This window comes from Aedes aegypti, chromosome 1 (assembly GCF_002204515.2).
Source record: "Aedes aegypti strain LVP_AGWG chromosome 1, AaegL5.0 Primary Assembly, whole genome shotgun sequence".
NCBI classification, from domain to species: Eukaryota; Metazoa; Arthropoda; class Insecta; order Diptera; family Culicidae; genus Aedes; species Aedes aegypti.
Window position 1 is genome coordinate 98,787,565 of NC_035107.1, and position 14,916 is coordinate 98,802,480.

The following is a 14,916-nucleotide window of genomic DNA, read 5'->3' on the forward strand; positions in this document are numbered from 1 at the left end:
CACTGGGACAGAGCCTGCTTCTCAGCTTAGTGTTCAACGAGCACTTCCACAGTTTTTAACTGAGAGCTTTCTTTGTCAAAGTTGCTATTTTCATCGTATATCGATTCGTATTCGTATATTTGATACTCTAATGCCAAGGAAGTAAAGAAAAATTCCATTACGAAAATATCCTGGGCTGACCGGGAATCGAACTCAGACAGCTTCAGCATGGCTTTGCTTTGCAGCCGCGGACTCTAACCACTCGGCTAAGGAAGCCCCCCCCCCCATCATTGGTCTTGTATCTGAATCGCACATCGTATAAAGAATTAGATGCTATGGCAGAACAGACTGGGATATTTGGCTGACGCCTCCCTAACAGTACTGAAACTTGCTACTTTTCAACACCGAAAACAGTGCTGAAAAATAGTACTTTTCAGTATTGTTATTTTAGTAGGAAAAGTAGGCCACTATGTAGTGCATTTTATCAATGAAAAGTTGATTGATTTGCAATGGAATCGCAAAATAGTTTTTTATGCGACAATTTGCAAAATGATGATTTTTTCAGCACGAGTTGTACATTTATCCAACGAGGCTCGCCGAGTTGATAAATACAACAAGTGATGAAAAAATCGAGTTTTGCAACGAGTTGCATACAACATTTTTTGCTATTTCGAAAAATGTCGTTTCAGCTGGATGAACTCGAAAGGCACAAACAAACATTTCAGGAGAACCCATATCTAGCCATGCGTAGTTTCAATTCAGTATTTTTCAATCACGTAGGCGGTGATACAGTAGTATCCATGAATGTCACAAATTTTCACGATCCCATCGGTATCATGCAGATCTATTTTCCCTATTGGAGGGAAGAACAGGTAAGACAGCACAGACAGTAACTGACTACAAATGCTGGACGATCCCATCTCACATCAGAATCGCCAGCCTGTGTCGGAACCAGATTGCAGGACCAGGAACGGATATAGATGGGTTGATCGACATCTCACTGACTCGTCTCGCCTTACATGCCGCACAGATAAGCACAATTGCATCGGATTCTTGGGTTTATTCTATGACTGGCGTGAGGAGAGAATTGTCGGTCTCCTATAGCGAGGTGACAATTCTCGACTCGAGTGAAGTGACTCGCCGTGTAAACCAAATGGAAAGTCACTTCGCTCGAGTCGAAAATTGTCACCTCGCTATAGGAGACCGACAATTCTCACCTCACGCGAATCATAGAATAAACCCAAGAATCCGATGCAATTGTGCTTATTCTGTGCGGCTTGTAAGGCGAGACGAGTCAGTGAGATGTCGATTCGATCCCATTTGATCAACATTGGTTGCCTCACGTCACCCGAGGTGAGAACGACTCGTCTTGACTCACACGCCGCGCAGAGTAAGCACAAATGGCATGAAGAGACTGGGTTATTCGGTTGACGCCTACCAAAACAGTATTGAAAAGTGCTACTTTTCAGCAGCGAAAAGAGTGCTGAAAAGTAGCACTTTTCAGCCCAGTTTCTTTCGATAGGAAAAGTAGGCCGTTATGTCGATAAACTTCTCAATGAAAAAATGAATGATTTGCAATGGAATTGCAAAAAACATATTTTAATGTACTGATAAAGGCTGTCAAAAATGGAAGATTTGATTTTCCGGATAATGAATGGTACATTCCGGTAAAAGGTTTTCCGGTAAATGGTCGTTCCGGATAATGGCATTTCGGATAATGGCATTCCGGATAATGGTATATAATCGGATTTTTGATTAACGGGAAACATTTTGGAAATGAATTGATATTTGTATTTAACAAGTTTGCTTATGTTAGTGCAAGTGTAGTAAAAGTAGTAACAGCGTGAAAGTGAGAATTTATCGTAAAACGAAGCAATGGTGCGAACAAATTCAACATATTCAAGTATTTATATTTAATATGGACAAATGTTCCACTTACCCCGGTGGTACATCAAACAAAATCAATGCAAAGCTGTTGTTAAGAAACTCGAAGAAGGACAAAGTTCAATCGGGGCTCCAAGTTTCTTGAGAAAAAAAAATACATAAAATGTGCAGAATTCTGAATATGACCACGTATGAGTTCTTGTGATTTCTACAAATTGAATCCTATCTTTTAACTCCGGTAAATGCGTATTAAACTAGATTAACACTTTTAATGTGTTGATAGCAATGAAAAACACTATTTGAGCATTTCTTTTGTCTCCAAGCTAATTGTAAAAGTCGTGTTAATACGGGAACCCGTGTAGAAAGACCTTAGTGTACGATGATAGAAAAGACATAGGATTCACTATTTATGCGATAGGGTGCAGAGATACTTGGGCACTTCAATGATTCACTTTGGCATGGGGGATTTTCTCGGCCGAATTGTCAGAAACTTTGCAATAAGAAGCGCTTTAGTACGACGCATATTGGGGCCAAATATGAGCTCTGTAGCCTTCAAAAAACCCCACTGCCGAAGTGAATCAAAAGTGCCAAGAATTGGGTCCGGCTCCCTACTTGAAAGATAACGGAACTGGAAGAACATCGCTCAAAACCTGAGAAGAAAAACATCAAGAAACTTTTCAGATATGTTTCCATTCCCAAAGAGGATCCAACTACGCTTGCCGACTCATTCCGGCTTCTAGCCATGTGATTGATGTTGTCAGCCATATGGCGTATTGTGCTAAGCAAGGAGTGTAGATTCGATTCTCGCTTCAGCCCCTCGAACTTTTCGGGAGGAGCATTTTCCGCCTGTGCCAGTGGGCAATGCAAATTCTAGTGCGTGGCGGTGCGAAAAATTGACTTGGTATCCCTGATTAGGACCAGAGTACGACGTCACTATTTATTAGTTTGAACACAGAAGCTTTCAGCTAGATGAGGTTTGGTCATATAAATCAACAACGTCCACAACACATGTTCTATCATTTTCTACAACAGTTATCATCGGTATACACGTCCCACAAGATTGTCGAGCACTTCGACGTTAATTTTTATACCCGCTATCAAATTTCAAACACGCTTATCACTCGGCACTGTCCGCAAATGATCCACTAAGTTTACCACGGCTTCTAAAGTCGGACTGGCTCCGCCGAGTATTCAGGGTAGTTCACGTTTATCATTCCGAGTGACTTGTAGGAAACGGTTAGGAAAAGTGCTTCGCTATGGGGTAAATGTCTACAAATATTTAACGCGTTTTTAGTGCGAAGAATTAGATTAAGTTGGGCCCGATTAAGCTTTGCCGTCATAATCCAAGCTTCCGGGTCGGTTCATCGAGTCGTGCCCGTCTGGTCAGTGAACTAAATTAGGTCCAGAAGGAAGTGCGAAAATGAATTGCGTCACCACCCGCACGATTTTTAGGATCGTATATCAATCGAACTATAATTGTTAAATCTGCCCTCCCGTGTGTACGGTGACTCAAACCCATATTCGTACAAAAATTGATCAAAAACAAAATGGCTGCCAAAGACATTTTATATGGAAAATGTCGGTCCCCCAAGGAACATCGGAATATCTTTAAAACCAGATCACCAATAATGAATATCGACACGGATTCCTAAACTAGAAGAGTTGTTTGAGAACTTGTGAAAAAATGGTGCAAAAATATTGAAAAACAAAACTTATAGTTATAACGATTTGAATTTGAATTTTGTGGTAAAAGATGAAGCTGCCGGTAGAGGGGTTAACAATGCTATCGAAGTTCCCCCCAAGGATTTTCATAGGATTAGGGTTAGTTTGAGTGTAAATTTTATGCTTTTCTGTAGGGGGTCCATAATACGCAAAGGGTCCATAACCGACATCGACTCCCTAGGTTTTTGTGAGAAAATGATAAAAAATCCTAATTTTTTACGCGTGCTCCTTGCATGCAAAGTTTGACGAATAAACTGACTTACTACCTTGTATAGCAAAAAAAAAAACTTTGAAAAGCACATTGAAACTTTTTTTATATGTTGTACGTTTGAATTTTGGTGTACACTTAAATTAAATTCGGTAAAATAAATTAACGGAGTACTGGCAATTTTCACAGTATTCGGTAAAAATTTACCGGAATCCGTAAAATTCCGACGAAATTACGATGTTTTATTTCACCGAACTGTTCAGCTGTTTAGATTACGGTGAAATTCACCGATGTCCGGTAAAATGGGCTTAGTGTGTAGGTGTAAGAATATGCAGTTGGATCAATTTTAAACACAAATTCAATATTTTTCTTTTATTCCAAAGATAAAAATAAATGAAAACAGTTTATAACTGCCCAACTGGGACAGAGCCTGCTTCCCACCTTAGTGTTCTTATGAGGACTTCCACAGTTATTAACTGAGAGCTTTTTCACCTTCATTATGCATTGAAAAAGCTTGTTTATGAATAAATTTGTTAAATGATTATCGGCAACCACGTTTGAGCAAGAAAATAGGTGTGATCTACGAAGTGCACCAAACATCCATATTTCAAAGCAACCTGCAATATCATTTAATAGTTTTTTAGTGATCCTTTATAAGAGAGATTCGCGGAAGCTGACATTTCTGTCAAAGTGTGAGCCAATCGATCAACGAGAACTGTCAAAGCGTGAGCCAAAAGAACACGCGTTATGTTAGTTCTGAACTTTTCTTGAGGAGTAATGTAATCCGCTTGAAATTATTTCGGTAAAAGTTGTATTGCATAGAGCAAAAAATATGAAATATTTTCCCATTTTTGATTTTTTGTCAAATGCGATATTTAGTTGTTGATTTTTTTCTGCTGTTTATTTGTTTGGAAATGTAGCTCAAAGATCTATAACGAAACAAAATATATTTTTAGCAATGTGAAAACAGTGCTCTGTATGAATATAAGCGTGAGTCACTGTATGCTAACGAACTGTATCAATCGCAACAGCTAAGAACCAATAGTCATCTTATGTGGCACAGCTTTTAACATACACACCCCAGATGAATGATGGAAACAATTTGATCACCCTTTTTAATTAGTACTCGGCCGGCCCATCTCAGTGACGGCTACCAACGGTGGTAGGTGTATTTTTTTTCGAGCTTGTGATCTTGTTCAAGTATCGCTTGCGTGGGTTGCTGGAGAGCAGCCTCTCATAATACTGTTTATAGGGGGAAGTCGCGCTAATAATTGGGATTAGCGTTTTCAATTAAATGGATTAGACCTCTGTAAGGAACGTGGCTGAATTAAGATTACCAGTTGGCTGTGTTTTATGGCTACTTCCAATATGAACAACTTCATAGAATAAGCCTGGTGAGCCGAAAAACGGAATAGGTCTAATTATTATTGCGTTTGTTTAAATACATGTAAATATAAGTATATTTAGTATTTTGCAAAATTGATCAGATTCAATTTCAGGACATTTTTTTCGAAGTAAAGGTTTCCTTGACTTTTTTGATTATAACATATCATATTTACTACAAGCTATACGAAAGCCAAATGGCAAATTTGCCTAGGAAATGTCTTCGTTGATAACTGTAGAAGAAGGCATACGCCAAATTGAAATAACCAATGAGTTTCCCAAATACTTTGTAGCGTGATTTGATAATTTAATTCCTAATGAATCGCGAACAACTGTTTTGCAATCGTTGGATAATTTCCCAAGTAAGAAAATTGCAACTCAGCGTTTGAGGCGCGATTGCCTTGGTGACGCCATGTGCATAACACATGCGTGTCGTGTTTGTTATTAGTTTGCCTCCACTGGAAGAAAGTCCTCACAATAATCCCGGTGTCGAGGTCGAATGGTCGTGAATTTCCTTGCTCGAGCATTAAATGCATTTTTAGTAGATTTGCATATCCGTTCGTGTTCATGTGACTAGGGAAGTAACGGTAGTTAGTTACAAGGTCAAGAGCTTCATAAAGTTCAGAGGGTGATATTGGAACGATTGGTTTCTGTGATTCGTTATGGGGTGAGTGCTTCACTATTATTAACAAAATATGCATGCAATTACTTCTTCCTTAGCCGAGTGGTTAGAGTCCGCGTCTACAAAGCAAAGTCATGCTGAAGGTGTCTGGGTTCGATCGGTCCAGGATCTTTTCGTAATGGAAATTTCCTTGACTTCCCTGGGCATTAGAGTATCATCGTACTTGCCACACGATATACACATGCAAAAATGGCAACTTTGGCAAAGTAAGCTCTCAGTTAATAACTGTGGGAGTGCTCATAAGAACACTAAGCTGAGAAGCAGGCTCTGTCCCAGTGGGGACGTTAATGCCAAGAAGAAGAATGCATTTACTTCAAGCAATACTAGTTTGAGTCTCGTTTCTTGATTCTTCTTTGCACTCTTTTACACTTTCACGCAAAATTTTGCCACATACTTCTAAAATCAGAAGTGTTTTTTCGAAGAATGTTGGGAAATTTGATTAATAACATAATTTTATTAATTTACATAATTTCTTTTTAACGAGTTCATTTACTGTTTTATTCGTCCAGTATTAATTCTAAACATAAATAATTCATAGAATTACCTGTGCATAAAGTATCATTTCTCCTGACATACGTATACAATTGCGAAAAGGGTAAGTTTGCCAAAGCATGCTCACAGTTAAAAACTATACTCCTAAACCTGAACTGCATGATTTTATTACAATAACATAATAGAACAGGGGAGATGTATGTGTAATAAACCTTAACCCAGTGCAATGAAATAAATTCTAACGCTATGGAAAAAAAAACTTTCGAATGTATAGGAGACACATTCTATTTTTAGATTGCTGATTTCGACGGTAGATATTTTTACTCCAGTTCACTTTTGAAATTTCATTTGGATCAACTGTTAACAATTCTAACTCGCTGAACCAATGGCACTAGACTGACGCAAATTTTGGAGTTTTTTCTCCCCTATACTTAAACGATGTTAATTGAGATCCATAAAAGTATTTGATATATTTAACATTTTTTTCAGCTGGCATATTTTCCTGACAAACGGAAAAATGCCAATGTTGTACCAATTTTAGAACCAGACACAAATCCAGAAGCTTCTAGCTATCATTCAATCAGTTTGCTTTCCTCCATCAGTAAATTTTTGAAAAAAACATTTTGAACAGAATGATGGTCCACTGAAACGAAAGGAAATTTGACTCCCGTTACCGGCCTCCGACAAGGCATTTTCAAACAGCTGCCATTTCGTCAATTTCCATTCGATTTTTTTGAAACTACCCTCATTTTACTTTAAAAAGGTTTCAGTTATTTATCATAAATGGACAATTTTGTATTCGGAACCATGCCGGAGATATTCCGGATTGTACAAGGGTGCCAAATTCGGGAAATGTGATTATTTTTTTATTTATTTCAGCTACAACATGTTACATTTTTATGTTAATCGTGACATAATGGTAGATGGTCATCATTTCAACATAATTTGAATAAGTGGACCGTTCCGGAACATTGTGGCCGGTTCCGCCAGGGCCAGTTTGGGGACATTTCCGTTTCATGTCCAAAACATACCGTGCGACGTCTCAATCTTCTTCAATTTGGGAGAACATGTCAATAAAGGAAGAATAAACTAAATTTCAATAGATTTTGCCACTCCAGAGCACCTGACACAGGTTCCGCTAGGGCCTCTTTGAGGACATTTCCGTTCTTTGTCGGAAACATACCGTGCGACGTATCAATCTTCGTGGATTCGAGAAAACATGTCAATAAAAGAAGAAAAACTCCGGTACAAACATATGTGGCCACTCCAGATCTACAGGCACAGATTCCACGAAGGCTACTTGGGGAACATTTCCGTTTTATATCCAAAAACATACCGTGCGACATCTCAATCTTAATGAATTATAAATAATTTGTCAATAAATGAAAAATAACACGGTAATAAAAGATTTGGCCACTACAGAGCTTCTGACACAGGTTCTTTGGGGATATTTCTGCATTTGTCTCAATCTTTGTGAATTGTAAAAAACATGTCAATTGAAGAAGAATCAACCTATTAACATGTGATGTGGCCACTCCATAGCTTCAAACACAGGTTCCACCAGGGCCTCCTTGGAGATATCTCTGTTTTATATCCATAACAAACCGTATGACGTGTCAATCTTCGTGAATTCGAAAGAACATGTCAATTAACGAAGTACATATAAACTAGGTATCAACTAATTAGGTCACTCCTAAGCACCTGGTACAGGTTACGCCAAGGCCTCTTAGGGGACATTTCAGTTTCATGTCCAAAACCTATTGTGCAACGTTTCAATCTTCATTAATTCGACAGAACATGTCAATTAATGAGGAATATACCCTGTGTCCTGTGTAGCCTTGAGGTTACGCTTTCGCTCCATAAGCGGAAGGTCATGGGTTCGATTCCCAGCCCCTCCACAAAAAACCCGTCCAGCCACCAGAAGACGCCTCACGGAGGTTCGTGCTTTGGGGAGCACATCCATCCTCCGTCAGTATCAGATGGTGACTGAGACAAACTGACCCTCTTCGCAGGCAGCTAGCCTCACTAACAGCAGAGCTCTCTCCTACCTGCTCGGTGTGAGAGTAAAAGAGTAGGAGAGAGTGAAAGTATATGTAAATATAGATAAGTTGAAAATAGATCTGTATCGGTAAAGCAGCTACAGATCAACTGATTCCGGCACAGTAGTGGCCACGAGCACAAAGTGCCTTTAAAAATATATCCTGTGCTTCTACTTCTGAGTATCACGTACAGGTTCCAGAAAGGCCTATTTTATGACATTACCGTTATTTGAAGGAAAAACTATGTCAATTAATGAATAGGTTTTGTCGAAAACATTTTTGAAAATTTCCGTTATTTGAGCAAAACATGATGTGCCACGGGTAAAGCATAATGAAAATTCTGAAAAGTATTCAAATAAATCTAGGATAAAATACATACAAACTGATGCGCCTTCTCTTCACTGATGCAGTCTTAGGCAGGATCTTTCTGAACAGATGTTTTCCACGGTTTTCGGAAAATCTGTTATGCTGATCTTCATCAATACGCCAGGAATGCACTGTGCAACTAGTTAAAACTCAGCAGAAAGCTAAGAAGAAAACTAACAAGGAATCCACCAGAGCTTTGTTTCGAACATCATCAGAAATCCAACGAGAATCCCAAAAAGGTTTTGGCTAGAATGTTACCAAGAATCTATTGTAAACTTCGAAGAAAATTTTCTATTAATTACTGAGGGTTCTTAATAAATTTGTTGATAAAAACTTAAAAGGAATTCGCTTTGGAACTCCTCATGAATACACCATAGAAACAGTCTTATGATTTATGAAATCCTTTTGGCTTACTGACCTTTGGCATATTTACTGCCAATAATTGTTTTAACTAACAGTATAAAACAGAACAACCTATTGCCCGTTTAAAGAAGAGTAATTTCGACCAAATGGTGGTTCCGTCAATTGTACCGCTTATTCATGAATGGAGGAATTCCACGTGCAACACAATAAAAATTTTGCTTAGAATATGTTAAGGATTTCATCAGAAATCAAACAATAATCTAGCCAGCAATTATCTAATTTAGAACCCATTCGAGATTTCATCTATTACCCGCAAAGGGTTTTCCTACAGATTACTGTTCGGTCCATCGATTGTGTCACTTGCCCCTACGGGGGAGAGCGATGCAATAGAAATCAGACGTGTCCGGTTCGCGCAGTGCGAAGAAAAAGTGGTGTAATCCAGTCATAAATGTTTGGTCCATCGATTGTATTGCTTGCTCCAGCTGGAGCGAGCGATAGGACCGGAAACACCCACTAACCCAATGTACTTTCTTAGACAATTGTGGAGATGCAGAGGTATATTCAGTCTTTGAACTCTCGATTTGTGCTCTTTGAGAATGGTTCGCTAATCCCAAGCCCCATTCATTAAATCTCTGTGCATCTTTGACTGTTCCGGTCAATCACGGAGTGCAACTACGAAGCGGTCATCTATGCTTGAGCTCATGCTCATTATCCGCAAAGGCTTTACTTACAAATTCTTCATGCACATTTTTTCTTTTTTTTATTTTTGAAGCTTGAATCTAAATAAGCCAGTTCATTCGCCACAATTTAAATTGTATTACTCTGGAGTGGCCAAATCTTCGTTTATTGACAAGTTCCCTTGAATTCATGAAGATTGAGACGTCGCACGGTATGTTTCTGACAAGAAACGGAAATGTCCTCAAAGAGGCCTTGGCGCAACCTGTGTCAGGATCTGGAGTGGCCACATCTATGGATATTTTGTTTATTTTTCCTTTATTGACATGTTCTCCCAAATTGAAGAAGATTGAGACGTCGCACGGTATGTTTTGGACATGAAACGGAAATGTCCCCAAACTGGCCCTGGCGGAACCGGCTACCATGTTCCGAAACGGTTCACTTATTCGAAATATGTTGAAATGATGACAATAGAGCATTATCTTATATTTTACATAAAAACTTTAGTGTTGCAACTGCAATAAATAAAAAATTAAGCATATTTCCCAAATTTGGTACCTTTGTGATCCCAGTACAATCCGGAATATCTCCGGCATGGTTCCGAATTCAGCATTCTCCATTTATAACAAATAACTGAAACCTTTTTAAAGTAAACTGACGGTGGTTTCAAAAAAATCGAACGGGAATTGACGAAATGGCAGCTATTTGAATATGCCTTGTCGGAGGCCGGTAACGTAAAGGTTAATATAACACAGTTGATCTTATCATAGTTTCAAAATATAAAAAGTGCGTACGATCGTGCATGACCAGTACACAAATTGTATGACGACTTTCTTGTCATAAGCTAGGTATGCTGTTCAGCTCAAGCAAAGTAAAAATTTCTGCGGAAAGAAATGGTCAAGAAATTTTCTACAGTGAGCCCCATATGAATTGAAATTTTTTTTCAACTGTGATCGAAGAAAAATGCTTTTCTTGAGTATTTCTTGCAAAAAAATTCCCGCGCGTCGAGATAGGCGATTACTTTTCTGTTGAAGTGCATACTTCCCAATAAAATGTAAAATGGCGGAGTAATCATGAAAATAAGTCTCACATGTTTCATGAAATGTTTAAAAATAATGAGTCATCGATTGTGCAGTTTGTCGCTTCTGAGTTTAGAGCGTTGCCATCCGTGTCCGATCACCAATGGCCCTCAAGCAATCACAAACCGTGCGAGGTTCAATTGAAACCAGCAGTATGCGGCGCCGCCATCTTTTCGAATCCAACATGTTCTAAGCAACCGTTGGATACTCAAACGCATTTCAAACTCACCTCAGATGATACGTCTCCTCGTCTGGGAACCATTCAAGAGGGATTATGAGCGGCCGACGATCCTTCGTGTGCTGTCAATTATAAGTCAATTATTAGTAACGTCATAATAGAGTGCCTTATTTATCACATCCTGAACTGAACGAATTCAAATGAGCACGAATTAACTTAAAAGTACATTAACTGTTCTTCACGTTCTTATTCTACGTAAAATAAAACAATTTTCAATAAATTGACAGAAGAAAACATATTTTCTTCCATTTTTAATCACCGCACACTTCGATTTAGACAAATCTTCAATCTATGTACAAAGCATACGAAAAACAAAAATCTTTTTTTTTTGTTCATAAAAATGGAATAAATTGTTGACTAAATCGGAACGTGACAAAGTCGGAGTGGAAAAAAAACCGAACATATTTGTATATTAAATTCGGTGACGATTTAAGACTTATGAAGAGGTACGAAGTTGTTAGGGTACCTTGGGTATTTCTGAATTAAATCTAAGAAATTAAAAAACCTCAATAAAAATGATTTTGTAAATTGATCTTTTTGGCATAATGTATCATCTGTTTGAATGATCAATTTTTAAAGAAAGTTGTCAGGTCAATAATGTGAAAATGCTCGTGAAATAGTAAGCCGAGAAACAGGTTCTGATCTGGTGGGACGTAAAGCCAGAAATAAGAGAAAGTATATGAGACTATGTCAATTCACTTCAATGTGAAAAATTATAAAACTAGAGCCATCATACGACAACAGCAGAAAAGATTTCAAAATCAGCCATTTGGGGCCCTATTTATAATTCATGACACGATATTTTATCAAATCTGGGTGAACTGTCATGAATTTTGAGCCGTCCAAAGGTATCAAAGCATATGATATATCATATGATATTGTAAGTGGGTACGCAAAGGATAAGAAACATAAAAGTTATACCAAAGAAAACTGATAGTTTTCGTTTGAAAGACAAAAAGAAAAAAAAAACATTGTCGGCCAAAGTGTTCAGATTACTCGGGGTGTAGAAGCTCTCCAACATATACACACCGTACAACTTCCTCCTTCATCCTAGCGGTAGAAAATGGGGTGGAATACGCCTCACCGAGTACATAGACAGCGTTCAGTTGACCAAGAGAGACTTTAGCTGTCGTCAGCATAGCTTTAGAGTTTAGAATATGAGAGCGTAGAAATCACCACCCATCTACACTCCAGTTCCGTCTCAGAGGGATTGTCAGCAGAATGACGATCGCGATCACAGAGAGCACCGAAACTTCGCGAGAACGTTCAACGTCGTCGTCGTCTGGCGTCGTGAATCGATCGCGAATGGTCGTGGAAGCGTCTAAGCTTGCGAAAAAGGCTTGCTCGCCCGCTTAGCGCCGTGCATAACGTGTCGTTACGTTTTATTAGTGGCGGTGCACAGAGGAGTAACCAGAACAAATTCGTGGCCATGATTTCAAATTTGAAAAATTGAGGTTTTTGGGGGCCTAGATAGCCGTAGCGGTAAACTCCCAGGTATTTAGCCAGACCTAACTGAGGGTGGTGGGTGTGAATCCCGCTGTTTGAGGATTTTTTCAAGTCTGAAGTTTTCTCGACTTCTCAGGGAATAGAGTACCTTCGTACCTGCCACACGATGTAAACATGCAAAAATGATCTAAGTGGACCAAGTGCTTTTAATGATATTAGGAAAACGTACCGTTTTGATTCATATTACGGACACTTAAGGCCTCAGTGAAGTATAACCCAGCTTGGACCATACAAAATAAATCATTCTGTATGATTTTTTAGCGTTATCGAGCGTCGGAAGCCCTTAACTTTCGGATGGTGGGTGAAGAATACGCGTCCGCAACTTGAATAAATTTAAATAAATCAAAACGTGTGGCCTTTTCATGATTCTTATTCCGGACGCTCCCTCACTTTTGCCTCATATTCCGGACGCTTTGATTCGAATTACGGACAGCTCATGATAATCATTAATGGAACAGTCAAATCATCAATTGAAATCGTTCAACCACTTAAGAGACGTATAAGGTAGTTAAGCATTATAAATTTTCAATGATATTCATGGAAAAAACCTAATAAAACGAGCCTCGAAAATGAGAACTTTTGGACGGCGAAAATTGAAACATTTCGTGTGAAATGTTTCCCATACAAACGAGAGTGTCCTGAATTTGAAGCTGTCCGTAATATGAATCAAAACGGTACTCCAAGCATCCGGAATATCAAAATAGCTGTGTTATTTTCCGTAATGTTAGAACTCACCTCTTTGATGAAGCATCTATAAAAAAAGTCATCGGAAAGTTCGGAATTGTTGTAGATTTTGACTATTCTCAAGGACAAGGCCAAAATATTATATGATCCGCTGATTTCCAAAGTGGGCCCCCTGGGGCGATCTTTACGTTCATGGAGCGAACATTTGTTAAACTGAATTTGGGGGGCAAAAAATCTACAAAAAGGATGTCTTGACACTTGGATTCTACTCTCCAGAATATGACACAATGTGTCGGGATTTTTACTAAATTTGATATTTTTATTAAAAAATACTAAAATTTCAAGTATCACTGAAAATTCCTGAAACAGACAAAACGCCTAAATCATTAAACTGAAAACATCTAATTATTAAACTAAGCAGATCTTTAAGAGCAGAAAATAATTTAATCCATAAATGACCCAACTTGCTCCTGTGTGCACCGGTGGTGTGTCTGCACCTGACTCAACAGAACGGAGTTCCTCGCGAATGTTTCGCGTCCCATCCATCAGCAGTACCTAACTCGTCGCGGGCTTTTTCCTTCTTTCTATTTTAGTTATAATAGTATAAAGCGGTTAGTAGGAGCACTTTTTAGGCTTAGTCGTGTTGCAATTCTCGATCGAGGCGGAACTATCTGTGAACCGATTTTTTTTTCCAATTGGAGGTGTGACGTATTGGTTAGAACGTGAGCCTAAAAGTTGATACTGTGTTGTGATTCTCGATAGAAAAACCTACTCTAAAAGTTCACAGTGAAAAGTGACTTTAGAATAAACGATTATTCTAACGGTTTAATATCAAACAGTTAAGGACTGATTTAGTATTCAAACCGACCCGACGAGTTCACGATACTTGACGAAAGTGGTTGATTACTATACTAATCTGAAGATTTTGATTTCGTGAATCCATCAGTGAATCAAGCAAAATGTCTCCCTCGATTAAGAACATCCCACGTCGTCAGGCCATCCCGATCCTGTACACCAGAGGAACTCATTATGACGTTGGATACGATGTGGTGAGTAGAACAAATTTTTGACTATCTATATATTTACAATTTAAAGAAATATTAAGTTTTTGAAATCACATTTCTATTTTTAATGTTAATCATTGAATCAATTTAACAATTATTGAATGCATTTCCGTAACACAGTTTTTCATATTCCTTTGAAACATATTCGTTTATTTTTGCTTCCAAATTGAACATAATTTTTGGTGAAGTGTTTTAGACATCGTCCCTCAATGTCAGTATTTTGTTTAATCAAATTGAACATTTTGTGTTGAACTAAATGTGATGAAACTTACATTCATTCTAAGTATATCCTATATTTCTTCACAAGTGTTTCAAAAATCTGTTTGATATTTAGGTTTATTGGAACAGCGCTCTGAAAATGTGATAAAAAAGGGTTTTGAGTTTAAAGCATACATTCTAAAAATTATCCTTGTGACAACAAATACATCTTGTTAAACTTTGGGGTTAAAATTAATAGAATAAATTCTCTTTGATAGTAAAATCAGGTGCATCACAGGATACTAAACCACATCTAATCCACAAAACAAATTTACTACGTTTTGATTTATTTTA

At 38.2% G+C, this 14,916-nt stretch overlaps 1 protein-coding gene across 3 annotated transcripts in view; it reads left to right on the top strand.

Moving 5' to 3' along the window:
• Positions 1-2,999: 2,999 nt before the first annotated feature.
• LOC5580119 overlaps positions 3,000-14,916 on the top strand; it is a 61,277-nt gene continuing 49,360 nt past the window's right edge. Inside the window, exons 1-2 of one of the 3 annotated variants that reach the window (XM_021843504.1) lie at positions 3,000-3,124; positions 13,894-14,349. In XM_021843504.1, the coding sequence (XP_021699196.1) occupies positions 14,260-14,349 (90 nt within the window). In that variant the 5' untranslated portion in view covers positions 3,000-3,124; positions 13,894-14,259. Of the gene's footprint in view, positions 3,125-5,642; positions 5,844-13,893; positions 14,350-14,916 lie in introns of those variants that run through there. The other 2 variants (XM_021843490.1, XM_021843499.1) reach the window with 2 other exon arrangements.